This window comes from Octodon degus, unplaced genomic scaffold, assembly GCF_000260255.1.
Source record: "Octodon degus isolate 3935 unplaced genomic scaffold, OctDeg1.0 scaffold00003, whole genome shotgun sequence".
Classification (NCBI taxonomy): Eukaryota; Metazoa; Chordata; class Mammalia; order Rodentia; family Octodontidae; genus Octodon; species Octodon degus.
The window spans coordinates 31,177,588-31,192,576 of record NW_004524579.1 but is presented as its reverse complement, the minus strand read 5'-3'; the positions used below and the strand labels follow the sequence as shown (position 1 = coordinate 31,192,576).

The window sequence follows — 14,989 nt, the reverse complement described above, 5'->3', positions numbered from 1 at the left end:
TTTGGCAATATCTGCCTTGGGTGATTTTATTAAAGGTGGGATGCAATTAATTATCATCATTTTTTAGAAAATGTCTTAAATTAAAGAAATATTTTAATTTTTTATTTCTTTTGAAGTTTGAGGTAAAATATATGTTATAGTACTGTGATCTCTTTAATAAAATTTTAAATGCATTTTTAAAATATCCTTTGAAACCCAGTCTCATATTTTGACAAAACTCATATGTCACATAAATATATGATACTTTTGAAATTATTCTGACCACTCCTAAGCCTGCTTTTCTTTACAGTATTGGACTTCATCAGCATCTCTGAAAACAAAAATTCTCTGCAGACATAGTCTTGAATCTCCAAGTTACCTAAAGCCCTGGGGACATTGAGAGCCCATACTTGTGGCTGAATAGATCACCAATACAAAAGGTGCTGCCTTTGTTTTATTCAACATGATCCGAAGGAACATGAGTTTCCATTCATAATGCTTATATTTCCATTGGAGCAAAATAAATACTTTTCAGAACCAGCTGGCATTTAAGACAGTGAAAACCCTTAAGCAAACAGAATAGCAACTTCTTCACTGGAGAAATGCTCTCATTTCAGATGAATCTGTTCAGCCAATTCAGGCACCAGCTCCAAAACACCTATGTGAAACAAATTGGCTCAGTGTCATGACATTTAGCTGGGCTAAGAGCTCTGAAAGGAAAGAAAAGCTTTGCTTTTCATGAAGTGCAATTCAGAATACAGAGTGGGAATCAAATAGGTGCTGGCAAGGCACTCATTCAAATGATGATATAGTCTGAATTCATTGTACAAATAGCCTGCAATTACACAGCAGAGTCAAATCTTAAGGCACTTTATAATAATTAATGTCAACACACATAAATAATTGCTACAGAATAGCTGGTAAAAAATATTGCAAAAATGGAAATGAGGACTTTTTTTTCTATCCAAAAACTGGAATATTTGATAGAAATGTAGCACACCAAAGGCTCTCAGTGAAGACACTGAGACATGCACACCTTTAGGTTCTCAGTTCACTTATTAATCTCAGAAGGATTGTTTGAAAATGCCCTGAGGCATAATCTGTGAACAGAACAGCCTTCCTGATTATACCACGTCAATTCCGTTTGTTAGTTGACTTACAATTTGTGGAAGAATTAGGTCCAAAATGTAGTATGGAGAGTACTGAATGGATTTCCCATTAACTAAGAAACTATGAGAACTAAAAGGGGTGGTGGAAATCACATAAATTGCTCTACTATCTACTTGTTTAAAGATGAGGGAGTGCGGGCTCACTGCATAACTGCTCTGTTGCTCCAAGCCAACCTACTTTAGAAGGTTTGCAGTACAGCGCTGTTTACAGCTCCTCATTTACTTGCAAAGACTAAGCAAAGAACTATGGTGATTTAGCAGGAAGAGGAATTATTTATTTATCACAACTATATGAATCCCTATTGATGAGCTAGCAAATGCAGGAAATGCCAGTGTGCATACCATAGCTTCCCTTTTCTGATAGTTGGGGAGAGACCTGGGATTGGGACTTTAGAAAGCAGTAAGTCCCTGAGGCAAGGCTTTAGTGCTTTGCCCTGAGAAACTCAGAAGTCTTTCAGAGAACTTTGCAGGAAGTCTCCACACTTGGGAAAGCCAACTTTTCTCTGTGTGCCTTTCTCTGTTTTTCAAAATGACTAATAAGACATCTCCACCCAGAGTCATGAAACGTTTTCCGCTTGGCAGAGAACAGGGATGTTTACGATTCTCCCCAGCATTTAGAAACCAATACTGAATGGCTGCAAAGTAACTGTAACTGACAGTGACCGAGAGAATATTTTGTTTCCTAGAAAAGAAGTGCTAATTGCATTGTTTTTTTTTTCTTTGCTAACCAATCACTTGAAACATATATTAAATACTATTTCTTTTGCATTTTTTGTCCAAAAAACACTTGAATAATTGAGTATACATATATTTTAAAAAATCTACAAAATCTGGCCAGGAATAGAATATCTATTACCTCTTTATTTTTACATGTAGTTCAAAAATTACTAAGTACTTTGTTAATAATGCTGTACTTATAATATACATAGCTAGTATATGTGGATACACATCTGTTGCACACTTAACTTTATCCTTGCTTCTAAAGAGATAATGAAAATTTAAAAAATCCACTAAAGATTAAATATTGAATGAATTCCTAATAGACTTCAGTTTTTAACTTCACAAAAATTTATGTGACAGATAAGGAAGTTTCCTACATATCTACTGTACAGCTTTTCCTCTATCAAAGGCACACACCAAAGCAGTCTGTGAGAGTAAATCTTTTTAACCACAGGAAAAAATCATATTTTATATGTTTTTTAAAATAATATACTTTGTATTCGTCTACTACATTGAGCTTTAAGTTTTGGAATCATTTCCCTCATGATTTAATAGGTTACTATTTTTCATGCTGTGCCAAATGAAGAAAATAAAAGGTTTAGATGGGATTTAGGACTTCAATGAACAAATTTTCAAAAGAGGACAATATCTTCTTTAAAAAAAAAAGAAAAGAACTGTGGAATATAAGACAAATGAAAATAATTACTGATTTTAAAAGTAACAAACTTTACTTGGGTCAGCCATGCTGCAGGGACTAGAAAAGCACAATGCTGCGTGTTCATTTTTTAAAGTCTCAGAATATAGATGAACAAGTAAAAACAACTCTTTAGAAACAAGAAATCATTAAGTTGCTCAGGCTGGCTTTGAAATAGCAATTCTGCTGCTTCAGCCTTCTGAGAAGCTACAGCTACAGTGTGGACAACTTAGTGAAAACTTCTCTTTTTAAAAAGGAAAGGGACTTGTGAGTCATTAATTTTTTTTTTTAACTGGAATCACATGTCTAGTTGTCTTTGGGGGTTGAAAATTTGTGTTAGACTTTTCATAGATTTCTCATACTCCTTTGTATGTATTTTAGGGGGTGATTTTTCCTTGAGTTGTTTTCCACACAACTTTATTCTGTGGAAATGATGTACAGTGAGAGAAGGGAAAATGAATCTAATTCTCCCTTGGCAGATTTTTGATGCCTTTTAATTCTAACCTTGCTACAAGTAGACGATTTATTATTTCTTAGAGATGCTGCTGTTGGGTTGGAAAAAATATAGCTTACCTCACAAATATATTTTATTGCTGTTACCATCATATCTATTACAAAACTTCCTCTCTCACAGGAGCTGCTGAGTCACCTGTTCCTAACTAAGAGATGAAAGTCATAAAATCGATTTAAAAATGCTGTGCTCAAAGGAAAAAAAAAGTCAAATAGCACAGTAGAAATTACTAGGGTGTGTATAATAGCTTTAAAGTCCCCCACTCCCCTTCCTGAGTTCCTTCAGATAAATGTATCACTACTTTGAAAATTCCCTCCACCTCAATGATTAGAAGCCAATATTGTATTGCTTACATGATCGAAGAAAACCAGTGTTCACCAAGTAGTGGCTCACTGGGAATCAGTGAGAAATATTTCTGTGTAATTAACAGAAGCTATATAAAAATGCAATGGAAACTACTCCTTGATTAACTTCCAAATTAATAAGATATATTAATTTAAAACCATCTACTACATAAATGTTTTATAGCACCACTTGCCCTTTGTTGCCTACATACTATATGATGCCAATGAATTTTACCATTGAAAGACTCCTAGGGCATCAATTTAAATCATGTAGTAGGATCCAAAGGACAATTATGTTGCCAAATAAAATTCTCATACTAAAGTCATAGGTAAGTCAATCTTGGCAAATAACAGAACAAAAGGCTACATATTTGACAAAACATTTTGCTATTCACTTTTTTTCTTAATAAAAAAAAAAACAATTGGAACATGCATTACACTGACTTCTTCCTGATCCGAAACTTCGGTCCACTGACAACGTTGGGAATGGTACTGGCCGGAGAGTGAACTGCGGGTGGGGGTATCCACACGTGGGAGACGGGAGGATTCCAGGGTACTGAGCACTTTCTAGGGTTGGCACTGGGATGGCACTCACAACAGCTGCAAAACAAAGGTGTCAGTATGTTATTTTTTAAATTCAGTGTGTCTACCTAATAAGCATAAATGGCAAAATTTTTAGAATCTCAAGTCCATGTGCATGTTTCATAGCATCATCTAGCTTTATGGAAACTCTCCTACTTACCTTGCTCCAAAACCCACTTTTTACTTTAGAAAAGAGAGCTCATTCCTTAAGCATATTAAGAAGCCTTACTTGGTAGCTTAAAAGTTTTCATGGTTCTAAAAAACTAAATATCCAAACCACCACAGAATCACCCTAATGTTTCTGTTTCTTTCTTCTTATACTTAATCATATGCTTTCTTTTTAGGATGAAACATGAACTTGTAAATTGCTTGTTAACAAATCTAATATCCTGTGCCAAGTGGGCTGGAGAAGTATTGAGATTTTTCCATTAATTCTGTAAATGAATGCGGTTATTGAGAATATACTAAATACTAAATATACACAACAATATAGAGTTACTGAGAAACAATCTAGAATGACAAAAGGAAGGTATATTCTGTATTCTTGCTTTGCATTTATCTTTAAATAGAAAATCCTTCCAACAGCTAAAGTCGTTGAGGTAGTGGCACAATATTTTAAATTTAACTGAAGGTTCTTAACTTTCTTTTCCTTTCAGGAACATCAGATGTTTTAGTTAAGCTAGTTGAAATCCACAGGCAAAATATTGTACAATACTGTGTTTGTAGACTTAGTGTTGTTCAATTTCATTATTCAATAACTATTCAATAATATATTTTGAAATGTATATTTGCATTGCTGTCCATCCGTATTTTAAATCATCTTATAAAATGTTTAATATTTCCTATCACTTAGTACCAAAATATGAAATTTAAACTAGCTTTGGAAATGATCAGTTTTGGTGGTATGATTCAGTCTATGAAATAGTTATTTTCTTTACATGAGTAATTTTTATATAATTATATATTAATGCAAAGCACTTGTGTTCATCCATGCTGCACATATATGCATATCTTCGAAGACAATTTTTTAAAATTCATTCATTTTATTTTATTTTATTTTTATTTTTAACTCATTATTAACTTCATTGAAAATCAATAATTACAATTACATGGTAAATTAAAAATTGTTGACAAATATTGAAATGTGAAACATATAAGATGTAGACAGGATGAATTTTAGGAAAATGCTTCTGAAATGAATACCTAACATGAGATTAATAATAGATTGCACATTGTAAAAAAAAAAAAACTATTTACAAACTTAAATGAATATAGTGAAAATTGTCTAAAATAAACATGAGGAAGAAAGAGTTTACAGATCAGTCACATAATGGTGCACTCTGTGCCAAAATCAAGAAACTTATATTCATATAGTTAGAATTCTCAAAGTAGAATGGGGTAGGCAATAGACATTTAAAGATTTAAAGTTTCTGAATTTAGTTGACATTATCGCACCATTTTTCCAAGAAAATCGAAACTTTTGCACAAGAAATATGAATAGAATCATACCAAGATACACAAAAATGAAATTGTCCAAATCTTATTGTAAAGAAAAAAATCATTAAAGCATATACATAAAAATATTAGCTATGGAAGAACAAAATTAAAAAATGGGCTAATTCCAAATTAAAAAAAAAAAATGGGCTGGGAAGATAGCTCAGTAGAGTAAGCGCTTGCCTGGCAAGCATAAGGTCCTGAGTTCAATCCCTGGTACTGAAAAAAAAGAAAGAAAGAAAGAAAGAAAGAAAGAAAGAAAGAAAGAAAGAAAGAAAGAAAGAAAAAGCGAATGGGTAAGAAACTAGACTTAGGGCCGGCCAAATAGCTCAGCGGATTAAAGCATCTGCAAACAGACACAGGAGGCCCAGAGTTCGATCCCTAGGCCTGCCCTGCCAGCTCCAGGTACCCCCAGGGCTGGCTGAGACTGCAATTCAGATGGCATGGTAGCACACATGACTTTAATCCCAGCACATGGGAGACTGTAAACAGGTAGCACTTTGAGTCTGATCTAGTAGTGAGACCCTGAATACCCTGTATACCCTTCTCTAAAAAATACAAAAAAAAAAAAAAAAAAAGAAACTAGACTTATTTATTCAAAGACTGAAAAAAAATCTGTTCTCATTGAATTTTATACTTAGCAAAAATACCTTTGAAAAGCAAAAGATATTTTCCAGTTATACAAACTCAAAATATTCTAATACCTCCAGACGTAGCATATAGAAAAATAACAAAGACCATAATCCAGAAGGCAAGAAAAGTTGTTATATGGTCCTGGATAAAGAATAATGAGCTCTTTATAAACAACTATCACTTCAGACACAAATCATATTGGACTACTATACTTTTAAGTAGAAAATTTTGCAGATCTATTTTACATTGTTTTTTAAGTCTAGGTACTGCTTTATATTGGTTGCTGCACTATCCAGAAAATACAAAACTAAAGACTTGAAGTAGATTTCTAAATCTTTCACCAGCAGCATAATTAGAGGAAGATCTTATCTAATTGTAAGTGACAAAATTATTGAAAATGACTTTGAGCAAGGGTTCATAGTGAGTGTGCAGTATACAAATCAGAGTGATTGCAATAAAATACCCATTTTTAAAATATCTATACATGGGCCGGCCAAACAGCTCAGCTGATTAAAGAGCCTGCCAGCAGGCACAGGGTAGGGGGTTCGATCCCTGGGTCTGCTTTGCCAGCCTCACCCCCGGGGTGCACTGACAGACGATTGAGACTGGGCATGGTGGCGTGCACCTATAATCCCAGCTCTTGGGAGGCTGTAAACAGGCAGATCACTCTGAGTCAGATCTAGTAGTGAGACTCTGAACACCTTGTGGACCCTTCCCTAAAATAAAAAAAAAAAAAAAAAAAAACAACAACAACAAAACCCCAAAAAACAAAAAACCAAACCAAAAAAAAGCTATACATATGCAAACATTGGAATAGAATGTAGTTATACATGGATATGTAAAGTCAAGCACAAAAAGCCCCACTTATGTCACCAGGTAACAAAATTCCGATAAAACCTTACTTTATAAATAGCTGTACAGAAACATTAATTGTCATGTTAACTCAATCAAGATATGAAAAAATCAGTCAAAGACTTATGGTTGCAGATAGTGATACAAAATTTCAGTTTATAAACATTTTATGCTGCAAAGAAGATATATGATCAAGAGAGCCTGCATCAAAACCACAGACAATGTTCGTGTATTATTCAGTCGGAAAAGTGAATTACAGACAGAAATTCAAGGAGAAAAATGAGTGATGCCAACTTCTTTCTTATAGAGCAGCTTCCCCATGTAGTTTTTAATGGGATGATAGAGAATATTAAACCACTATCTTATACTTCGGATTTATTTAAAAGAGTGATAAACCAGAAAAATTACAACTTTCATGTACACACATTTATAAGAAAATATTTTAAATGTTAAATTTGAAACATATGAAGGAACATATAATTTTTCTAAATTAGTCTAGAAAAAGACAAATGAAAATAAATGATAAAGAGTAAAGTATGGACATGAACTTTTGAACAGTTGTAGAAAAAGAAAAAAGTTTAAAGAGAACAAGGACATTTTTAAAAGAATCAGATTGAAGCTAAAGAGCAGACAAGGTAAAATTACTATAAATTCCTTAAAGAAAGAGCTTACAATTTTTCTATCTCTGCACCTTTCATACTACAGAGCTAGAGATATTTAAATAAGTTACTGATAGTTTTCTTGGAGAAAAATCTACAAATATGATAGTTTAACCAACTGGACACTTGTTATGTCATTTGATGATATAGTATCTTATGGTGTATAGTTACTGTAACTATAATAATGACAAAAATAATAACATACCTGATCATCTTGATAAACAAGCATCATGTTAGCCTAAAATCCAGTTTTTTGCAATACAAATTATAGTCTCTAAGGCAGTCTATTTATTTTATCTTTTTTACAGACCAAACAAACAAGAGCACTGGACAGCCATTAAGGTTGATCACTAGGTTTTAAAACCCTGTAAAATCACTAGGTTTTATCCCCGTAATAATTGTTATTCAGAAATAAATGTGACTGAAATAACTTCTCTCTGATATAAGTGGTACCCACTCCACACTGTGGCTCTTTCTTTATCAACATAATATAAACAAGTTTATTATGAACCAATGTTTTACACTATAATTCAGAAAACAGCATCTTTTCACAACTATCATTTGATATAGAGCCAAAGAAATTTGAATGGAGACACATGGAAGAATTTGGCCAGCCACAAAATCTGTTAGAGAGAACCCAAAAGATTAGATTTATATTCTGGTTACAAGCCCTTCATTACTGAAGAAATAATTTTACCTTCTAGTATTTTCTTATCATGGCTTCAAGTGTGGGTAAACTTTTTTTTAATCTTTTCTATTTATAGATCTCAAAAATGCTATCATTTTGACATGAAATAGAATAGTCAGCATTCCAAAACTTCAGTTTTGGAAGCATTTTAATTTATGCTTCATTTCTGAAGGGGTGTAGAGGTTGAGGTTTACTTTGAAAGTAGTTGTTGCAAAAATAATCATCCTAAAGTAAGTTGGATAAAGCATTATGCATTGAAGTATCTTTTGGCATTTCTCCCTTATATTTATTTGTTCTATAACACACACATACACACACACATACCAAATTAAATCATTCATGACACTACTGTGCTTATGTAAAACAACTACAAGTCCAATATCTCCAAGCATTTTCAATAAATCTCAACTCTCTGGCCAAATATGATAAGAAATCTCTTCTGACATAGCTTACTGACAATTGAATTTATATCTGACACTGATGCACAAAAACTTTTCAAGTAGAAATTCCCTTACCAAATTACTTAGCTCCCTGAACAGGGCACTGTGGTATTTGAAAACTTTTACAATCATCTTTAAAATGTTAGCACTAAACGCTACCTACAGGAAATCTAAAGTGAAGATATTTTTTATTGCTACAAATTTTAAGAACTAATACCTCCCCAGATATTTCTCAACATGACACTTGACAGAACTGAGGAACATGCTGAGGAGGAGAAGGGGACAAATACAATAGTAAAGATGATGATACGTTGAGCTGGAAAAAAGTGAAATGGTTGCTCATTCTGTCTCTCCTTGCTGTATCTTTTCTGCAGTGACCTACCTAAAATCTGGAAATTAAGAAATGTAGTGTCTATTGCCCTTGATAAACATTCACATTGCCCTTGTATTCACAGAAAATTTTGATAAGCAAGAATGGCAGCCTCCAGGGTCCATAATCTCACTGAATGTCCTTGTTTGGAAAGTCCTAACATTCACAAATACATACTTCATACTTATCCTTAACATATGGATGAAAACCCAGGTGCTTAGTAAAACTGCCTGGGCCCATAACCTAGTTGTGTCACCTGTTAGTGATGTCACAGGCAGGATCCAAGCAGCTCTCAAGGGTCCCACCCCATGGCTCAGTTTCTTCCCTGTGGGCTTTGTTCCTTCACTCATATTACCAGGATTGGCCTGGTGACCAGCAGAATGTGACTGAAGGAACAGTAAATCATTTCTAAGTTTAAGTTAAAAGTAAGCACTGTTTCTCTCCCTGTGTCTGCCCCTCTCTGCTTCTTGGTCTACTCTCTTAAATCACAGACTCTCTTGGAAGCCTAGTATCACATCAAAAGGGAGTGCTGATAGGACGCAGGAAGACCCATGTGCTACAGAACTGGGGATATCTGTCAAATAGTTTACAGTAAATCTTTAAGTAAGAGCCACTTAGTGAATTTGCTTCTGGTTTCCTGATACTGAGAAACTGTTGATTAAATAATCACTGTTTCATATTGCTACATGGCGGGTATAACTGGTCAAATGTACATAACTTTGCTGACTTGAATAAATTACTCAAGCTATTTCTTACTTTCCTCCTCCATATCATTGATGATAACATCAACCTCATGGTGTGGTTTTAAGAATGTAAGAGTCCATTCACTGAGGAGTATAAAAAGTCTGAGGGCAGAAATTTGAGTCCCAGGACTATTGGTTATTATTATTAAATTCTGGGGCTCCAACATCCACCCAAGACTGGACTGAATAGTATTTAATTGGAAATATTTTTAAAAGTATTTTGTTTACACTTGAAAGGAAGAGTACAATTTGCTATGATAGAGACAAAAATAATCATTTTTATTTCAAATTTGAATATAGAGAACTATAACACCATAAGATCTTTGTGGTTGGAAAGTAAACCTTTATCCTAGGAGAAGAGAACAGGATTGAAAAACAAAAAACTGGGCTCAACCTGGTTTTGTTAATTGTGATCTAAAGAAAGCTCCTTCTTCTATCTGGGTAGTGCTAGAGCTGGCCCACTTGGAATATGCTTTATCTCCATGTCACAAGACGAGATCTCACACGGAGGTGACAGGTGCAGTGACCACCACGGGTTATTGATGAAGATGTATCAGACACTGTGCACGAGCAGAGGGGGAGGTTAAGGCTCTTATAACTCTCTAGGTGAGATATTTCCAAATGAGATATGTCTATGAAGTCTCCAAATATGAAATAGCTGTTAGTATCTGGGAATACACACTGACACCACAAATATTGTGAGGCTGGCAGGAAGACAATTGTCCTTCTGTGTACACAGAATTCCCTTGAGATGAACTTAACGTATAATGTTTTCTTCTAAGCATACGAAGTAATGCTCCCAAGACACTGAGATCCCACTGGTCTTAAATATTTGAAAGTTACTGCTGATCCTCCCCAATGTGTTTTGACTCTGATGGAAAGTTCTTAGGGTTAAGAGTTGAAAATATAAACATAAACCTTAGAAAGTGATCTGTACTTCACTGATGTAGAAAAACCTTTCTAAAAGCTGTTTGTATTCTTTTCACATTCGATCATCTAAAATTTCTTTACTCTTTCGAACTCTTTGCCAGATCCTCTCTTGATTAATTGTTATACCTCTGAGACACAGGCCATTTCTTGGATGTAAAATTCTCCCTAAAATCATAAATCCAATAGAATTACTAATCAATTAATTTTATTTTTTAAAAATTGCTTATTCAACTGCCAAGAAGGGCCAGGGATATATCTTAGAGGTGTAATGCCTGCTGGTAAGCATGAGGTTCTGAGTTCAATTCCCAGTACACAGACACACACAGACATACAGACACACACAGACACACAGACACACAGATAAATAAAACCTAACGAGAAACCAACTTTCAACTCTGCCTTCAACTCTCATTCATTCGCAGCTGTTTTTCTGCCCATTAGTGGGAAAACCATTGCACTGCACAGAGCACTAGATAATGCACATGCCAGGCAGGGGGCTGCACATGGCTCTACAAAATGCTGCTGCTTAAGCGAATCACAGTGAAGGAGGAAGGAGCATGTCACCAAAGGCTCAAAAGCCAAACCTGATCCTAAAGACATTACGATTCAATTAGTAATTGGAATCATCTGTTAGGTAATGAAGTTATTTCTTATGCAAATTTAAATGAGCTTTGTGCTCCATGCTCTTTCCCTAAATCCCACTGTTCTGATTGAAGAAAAATGTGTGTTATTGGTGTGTACAGTATAGAGCAGTTGTTTGCATTCATTTGTCATAAGAAAACAGATTTTGAGTATCTCAGAGTCTGGGTGACCCCTCTTGGGCAAGTCCATCTTCAGGAATTACGTTCTCTAGAGCACTGAACCTAGAGTCAGCAGAGCCTCTGGGTTTTATCTGCATTTTTAATAGAGTTTCATTGTGGTAGTTTCCTCTATGCATGTCACATTAGAACTCCAGTTTTTAGGATCTGCTTCTTCCTATATGGCTTTATTTCACTTCTCAACAACCTCTCTTATTCCCTGTTTGTGTTCTGCAGGCGTGTGACTAAAGCGGATGGTGGGGACAGAGAGAAAACTTTCACAGTGGGTATCCAGAAAGCTCCCAACTAGCGAGTGGGCCCACGGCTATCTAAAGTAAAACTGTCTTCTTATTAAACTCTGCATTATATTTTACCTTTTAAGCTAATTTAACATTATGTTACTCTCTGGAATATTTATAGGAAAATAGAAAAAGAAGAAAAATGAAATTTAAGAAGATTCTAGGGCTGGTGAGATAGCTCACTGGACTAAGCACCTGCTCAGGCAAGCGGAGGGACCAGGGTTTGATCCCTGGGCACCACATGCTGCGCCGGTGCCAGCCCTGCCCCTGGGTGTGCTGAGCCAGCCACCGAGTTCATGTGTGGTAGCACACACCTGAAATCCCAGCGCTAGGAGGCTGAAAACACAGGGAGCACTATGAGTCCAAGCTGTGCAGTGAGACCTTGTACCAAAACATAGAAAAGGATTCTGTTCGATAAATACTAATATTAACCAATTACATGTCAAATCATTTAAATATAGGATGACTAAAAATTGCATTTTTTAATTTTTATAAGATGGAATAACAGGAAATATAAAAAAGTTATCAAACTTACATAACAAGTTTTCTATTTACATTATTCAATGCCTGATGGAGCAATGCACAGGAGAGTCAGTATGTGAACAGAGGCACTGCCCCAGCGATGCTGAGTATAAACTGTTAAGTGGTTAAATTATAGACCATTGGTTCTAAACCTACTTTCTTCTGAGTTCTAATGCCCTCTTCTGCTCTAGAATTTCACAGAATAAAATATATTGGAAGTGGCCCCATAAATAGTTTCATCTCATTATGTCATAATATTCTAGAAATTAAATTTGAATTTCATAACATTCTAGAGATTCAACGTAATTTTAATTATCTCTCCAGGATCTCAGCCACAGGAAGCTGCACATGCAAAGTCACATTGCTCTCTGCTCCTTCATGAGGATCACTTCCATCAAAGATTATTTGAGTGCAGAAGGTCAGCCCTACTCATGCCTGATTTGGAACAACTTGGGCAATCCCATGTTAGCAGAGACCTCTGTTGACCTGCAGCACCTGTTCACTTTCTCTTTCATCTATCCTGACACCCTTAACACACAGAGGCATTATCCCAGAAAGCTCTTACCAATCAATCTTTCCAACCACTGCCTTGGAGTCTGATTTCTAGGAAAGCCAGAATGTGACCATGCAGATCCTTTAAATTTTTCAGGAAAATTAATATTGATGCTTGTAAGTTTTTTTGTAATTAATTTCGTTAAATTAAGAGGTATTATTGAAAATATTACTTTGGCCACTGTAAACAGGGTCCCCCTTTGGCACTGTTTTGTATGCAGTAAGGTTAGACTTGGGAATCTATACCTTTGTTCTCCAGCCCGGGCCATCAACTGGCAAGTGCCACACAAGCATCAGCTTACTTAGGTTTGACACTTTTGAGGCTGGTAGCAGCATATGCCACCCATTACTTCCATCAAGAAATATCATCTTTGACAAATAAGCAGATTTTGCCCTCCTGTGAAGTTAAATACATTTTCCCTGTGGCTTTTAAAAACCACAAAACAACTTCACATAGCTTATATTTTACCTGCTAATTAACATTTTATAGAGTATGGTACAAAATGTCAAGGAAGAAAGAAAAATAAGCATATCAAAATAATGACTCCCAAATGGAACCGCAACATCTTTACCTATGTGGCTACAAATCTAAATAATGCTATGGATTTAGTTTATACAAGACATAAGGCAAGTCTCAGAAGCCTAGTAAATCTACATAGTCATAAATGGGAGAATTCAGTATATGTATGTAATATTTTGAATGCAATTATAACTCTGCCAACATCTAGATCACAATGTTTTAGCTGTAGTTATCTAAGGTCTGGTCAATTACAGCCAGCACAAAGAGAATATTTCAGCAGAAAACTTAATCTATTTGGAGATCAATTATAGTTGAAGTAGTTTCCCTTTGTTGGACATGGTTTCATCAGTGGCAATATTTCAGGTATTAAAGAAGAATGCATGTGACAAAGGTATTTAATTTTTTTGTGTTCAGTGCTCTGCATTGAACTGAATTCTTTGCAAGTGCTAAGCAAACCCTCTATCACTGACCTACACAGTCTGATTGGAAAATATGGTGAATGTTTTAGTCTTTAAAAAATTATTATAGCTGTTAATTCTTATTTTTTCCTCTCTTCTTTTAAATTTTTTGACCAGTTTTGCATGCTTATATCAGGTAATCTGAGCAACTAATTTGAAGACAACAATATGCCATATAACAACCATTGTGGAATTCCTATCATTTTGTTCAGTGAAATTCTGTGTAATTTCTAGTGCATTTTTATCATTTTTGTTCTCTTTAAAAATAAAAAAGAACAGAAAAAGAAAAAATTATTATAGTAAAGGACACATAGACACATTGCCATTAATCATCCTCAAAATATCCCCCTCATATGGAACTCTACTACCTCATCACACTTGCCACTTCCAGATTCAGTACTGGAAATCCTCTTTTGTGAGTGTCTTTCACTATACTATCCTAGTTGTCTCCATGTTCTGAGTTGACTAAAAGCATGTACATCAATTTTTGACAAATAAAAATATCATGTATCCCCTTCCACTTTATTCACCGTATCTGACATCATGTGATTACTGCTTGTCCTGAAAGTCAAAATTACAAGGAAAGGTAAAGAACTGAAGCAACATAACTAAAGACACTCATGGAAGAGGATTCCAGAGTGCTTCAGAAAGTGGCAAGAAAGATGGATTAGGTATGTTCAAAGTAAGCAGGAGTATTTTTGAAGGGAGAGGGGAGTATGTCTTTAACTGAAATAAATTTTTAAAAAATTAAATATGATTAATGATAATGTATCTTTAAACTGAATAAATTTTTTAAATATTAAACATCTGCCAAGGACTGGTGAGATAGCTGAGTGGATTAAGCTTCTGCTTAGGCAAGTGTAGGGACCAGGGTTTGATCCCCAGTACCACATGCCACGCTGGCCACACCCCAGAGGCACACTGAGTTGGCTACTGAGTCTGAGTATGGTGGCACATGCCTGTAATCCCCGTGCAGCGGAAGCTGAAAACAGGAGGATCACTATGAGTTTAAGCTGCATGTGAGACCCTGAAC

At 35.1% G+C, this 14,989-nt stretch overlaps 1 protein-coding gene across 1 annotated transcript in view; it reads right to left on the bottom strand.

Annotated features, from left to right (window-relative positions):
• Dcc (DCC netrin 1 receptor) overlaps positions 1 to 14,989 on the bottom strand; it is a 1,292,183-nt gene that overhangs the window by 31,620 nt on the left and 1,245,574 nt on the right. Inside the window, exon 26 of the mRNA XM_004623665.2 lies at positions 3,856 to 4,017. Coding sequence (XP_004623722.1) covers positions 3,856 to 4,017 — 162 coding nt within the window. The remainder of the gene's footprint in view (positions 1 to 3,855; positions 4,018 to 14,989) is intronic.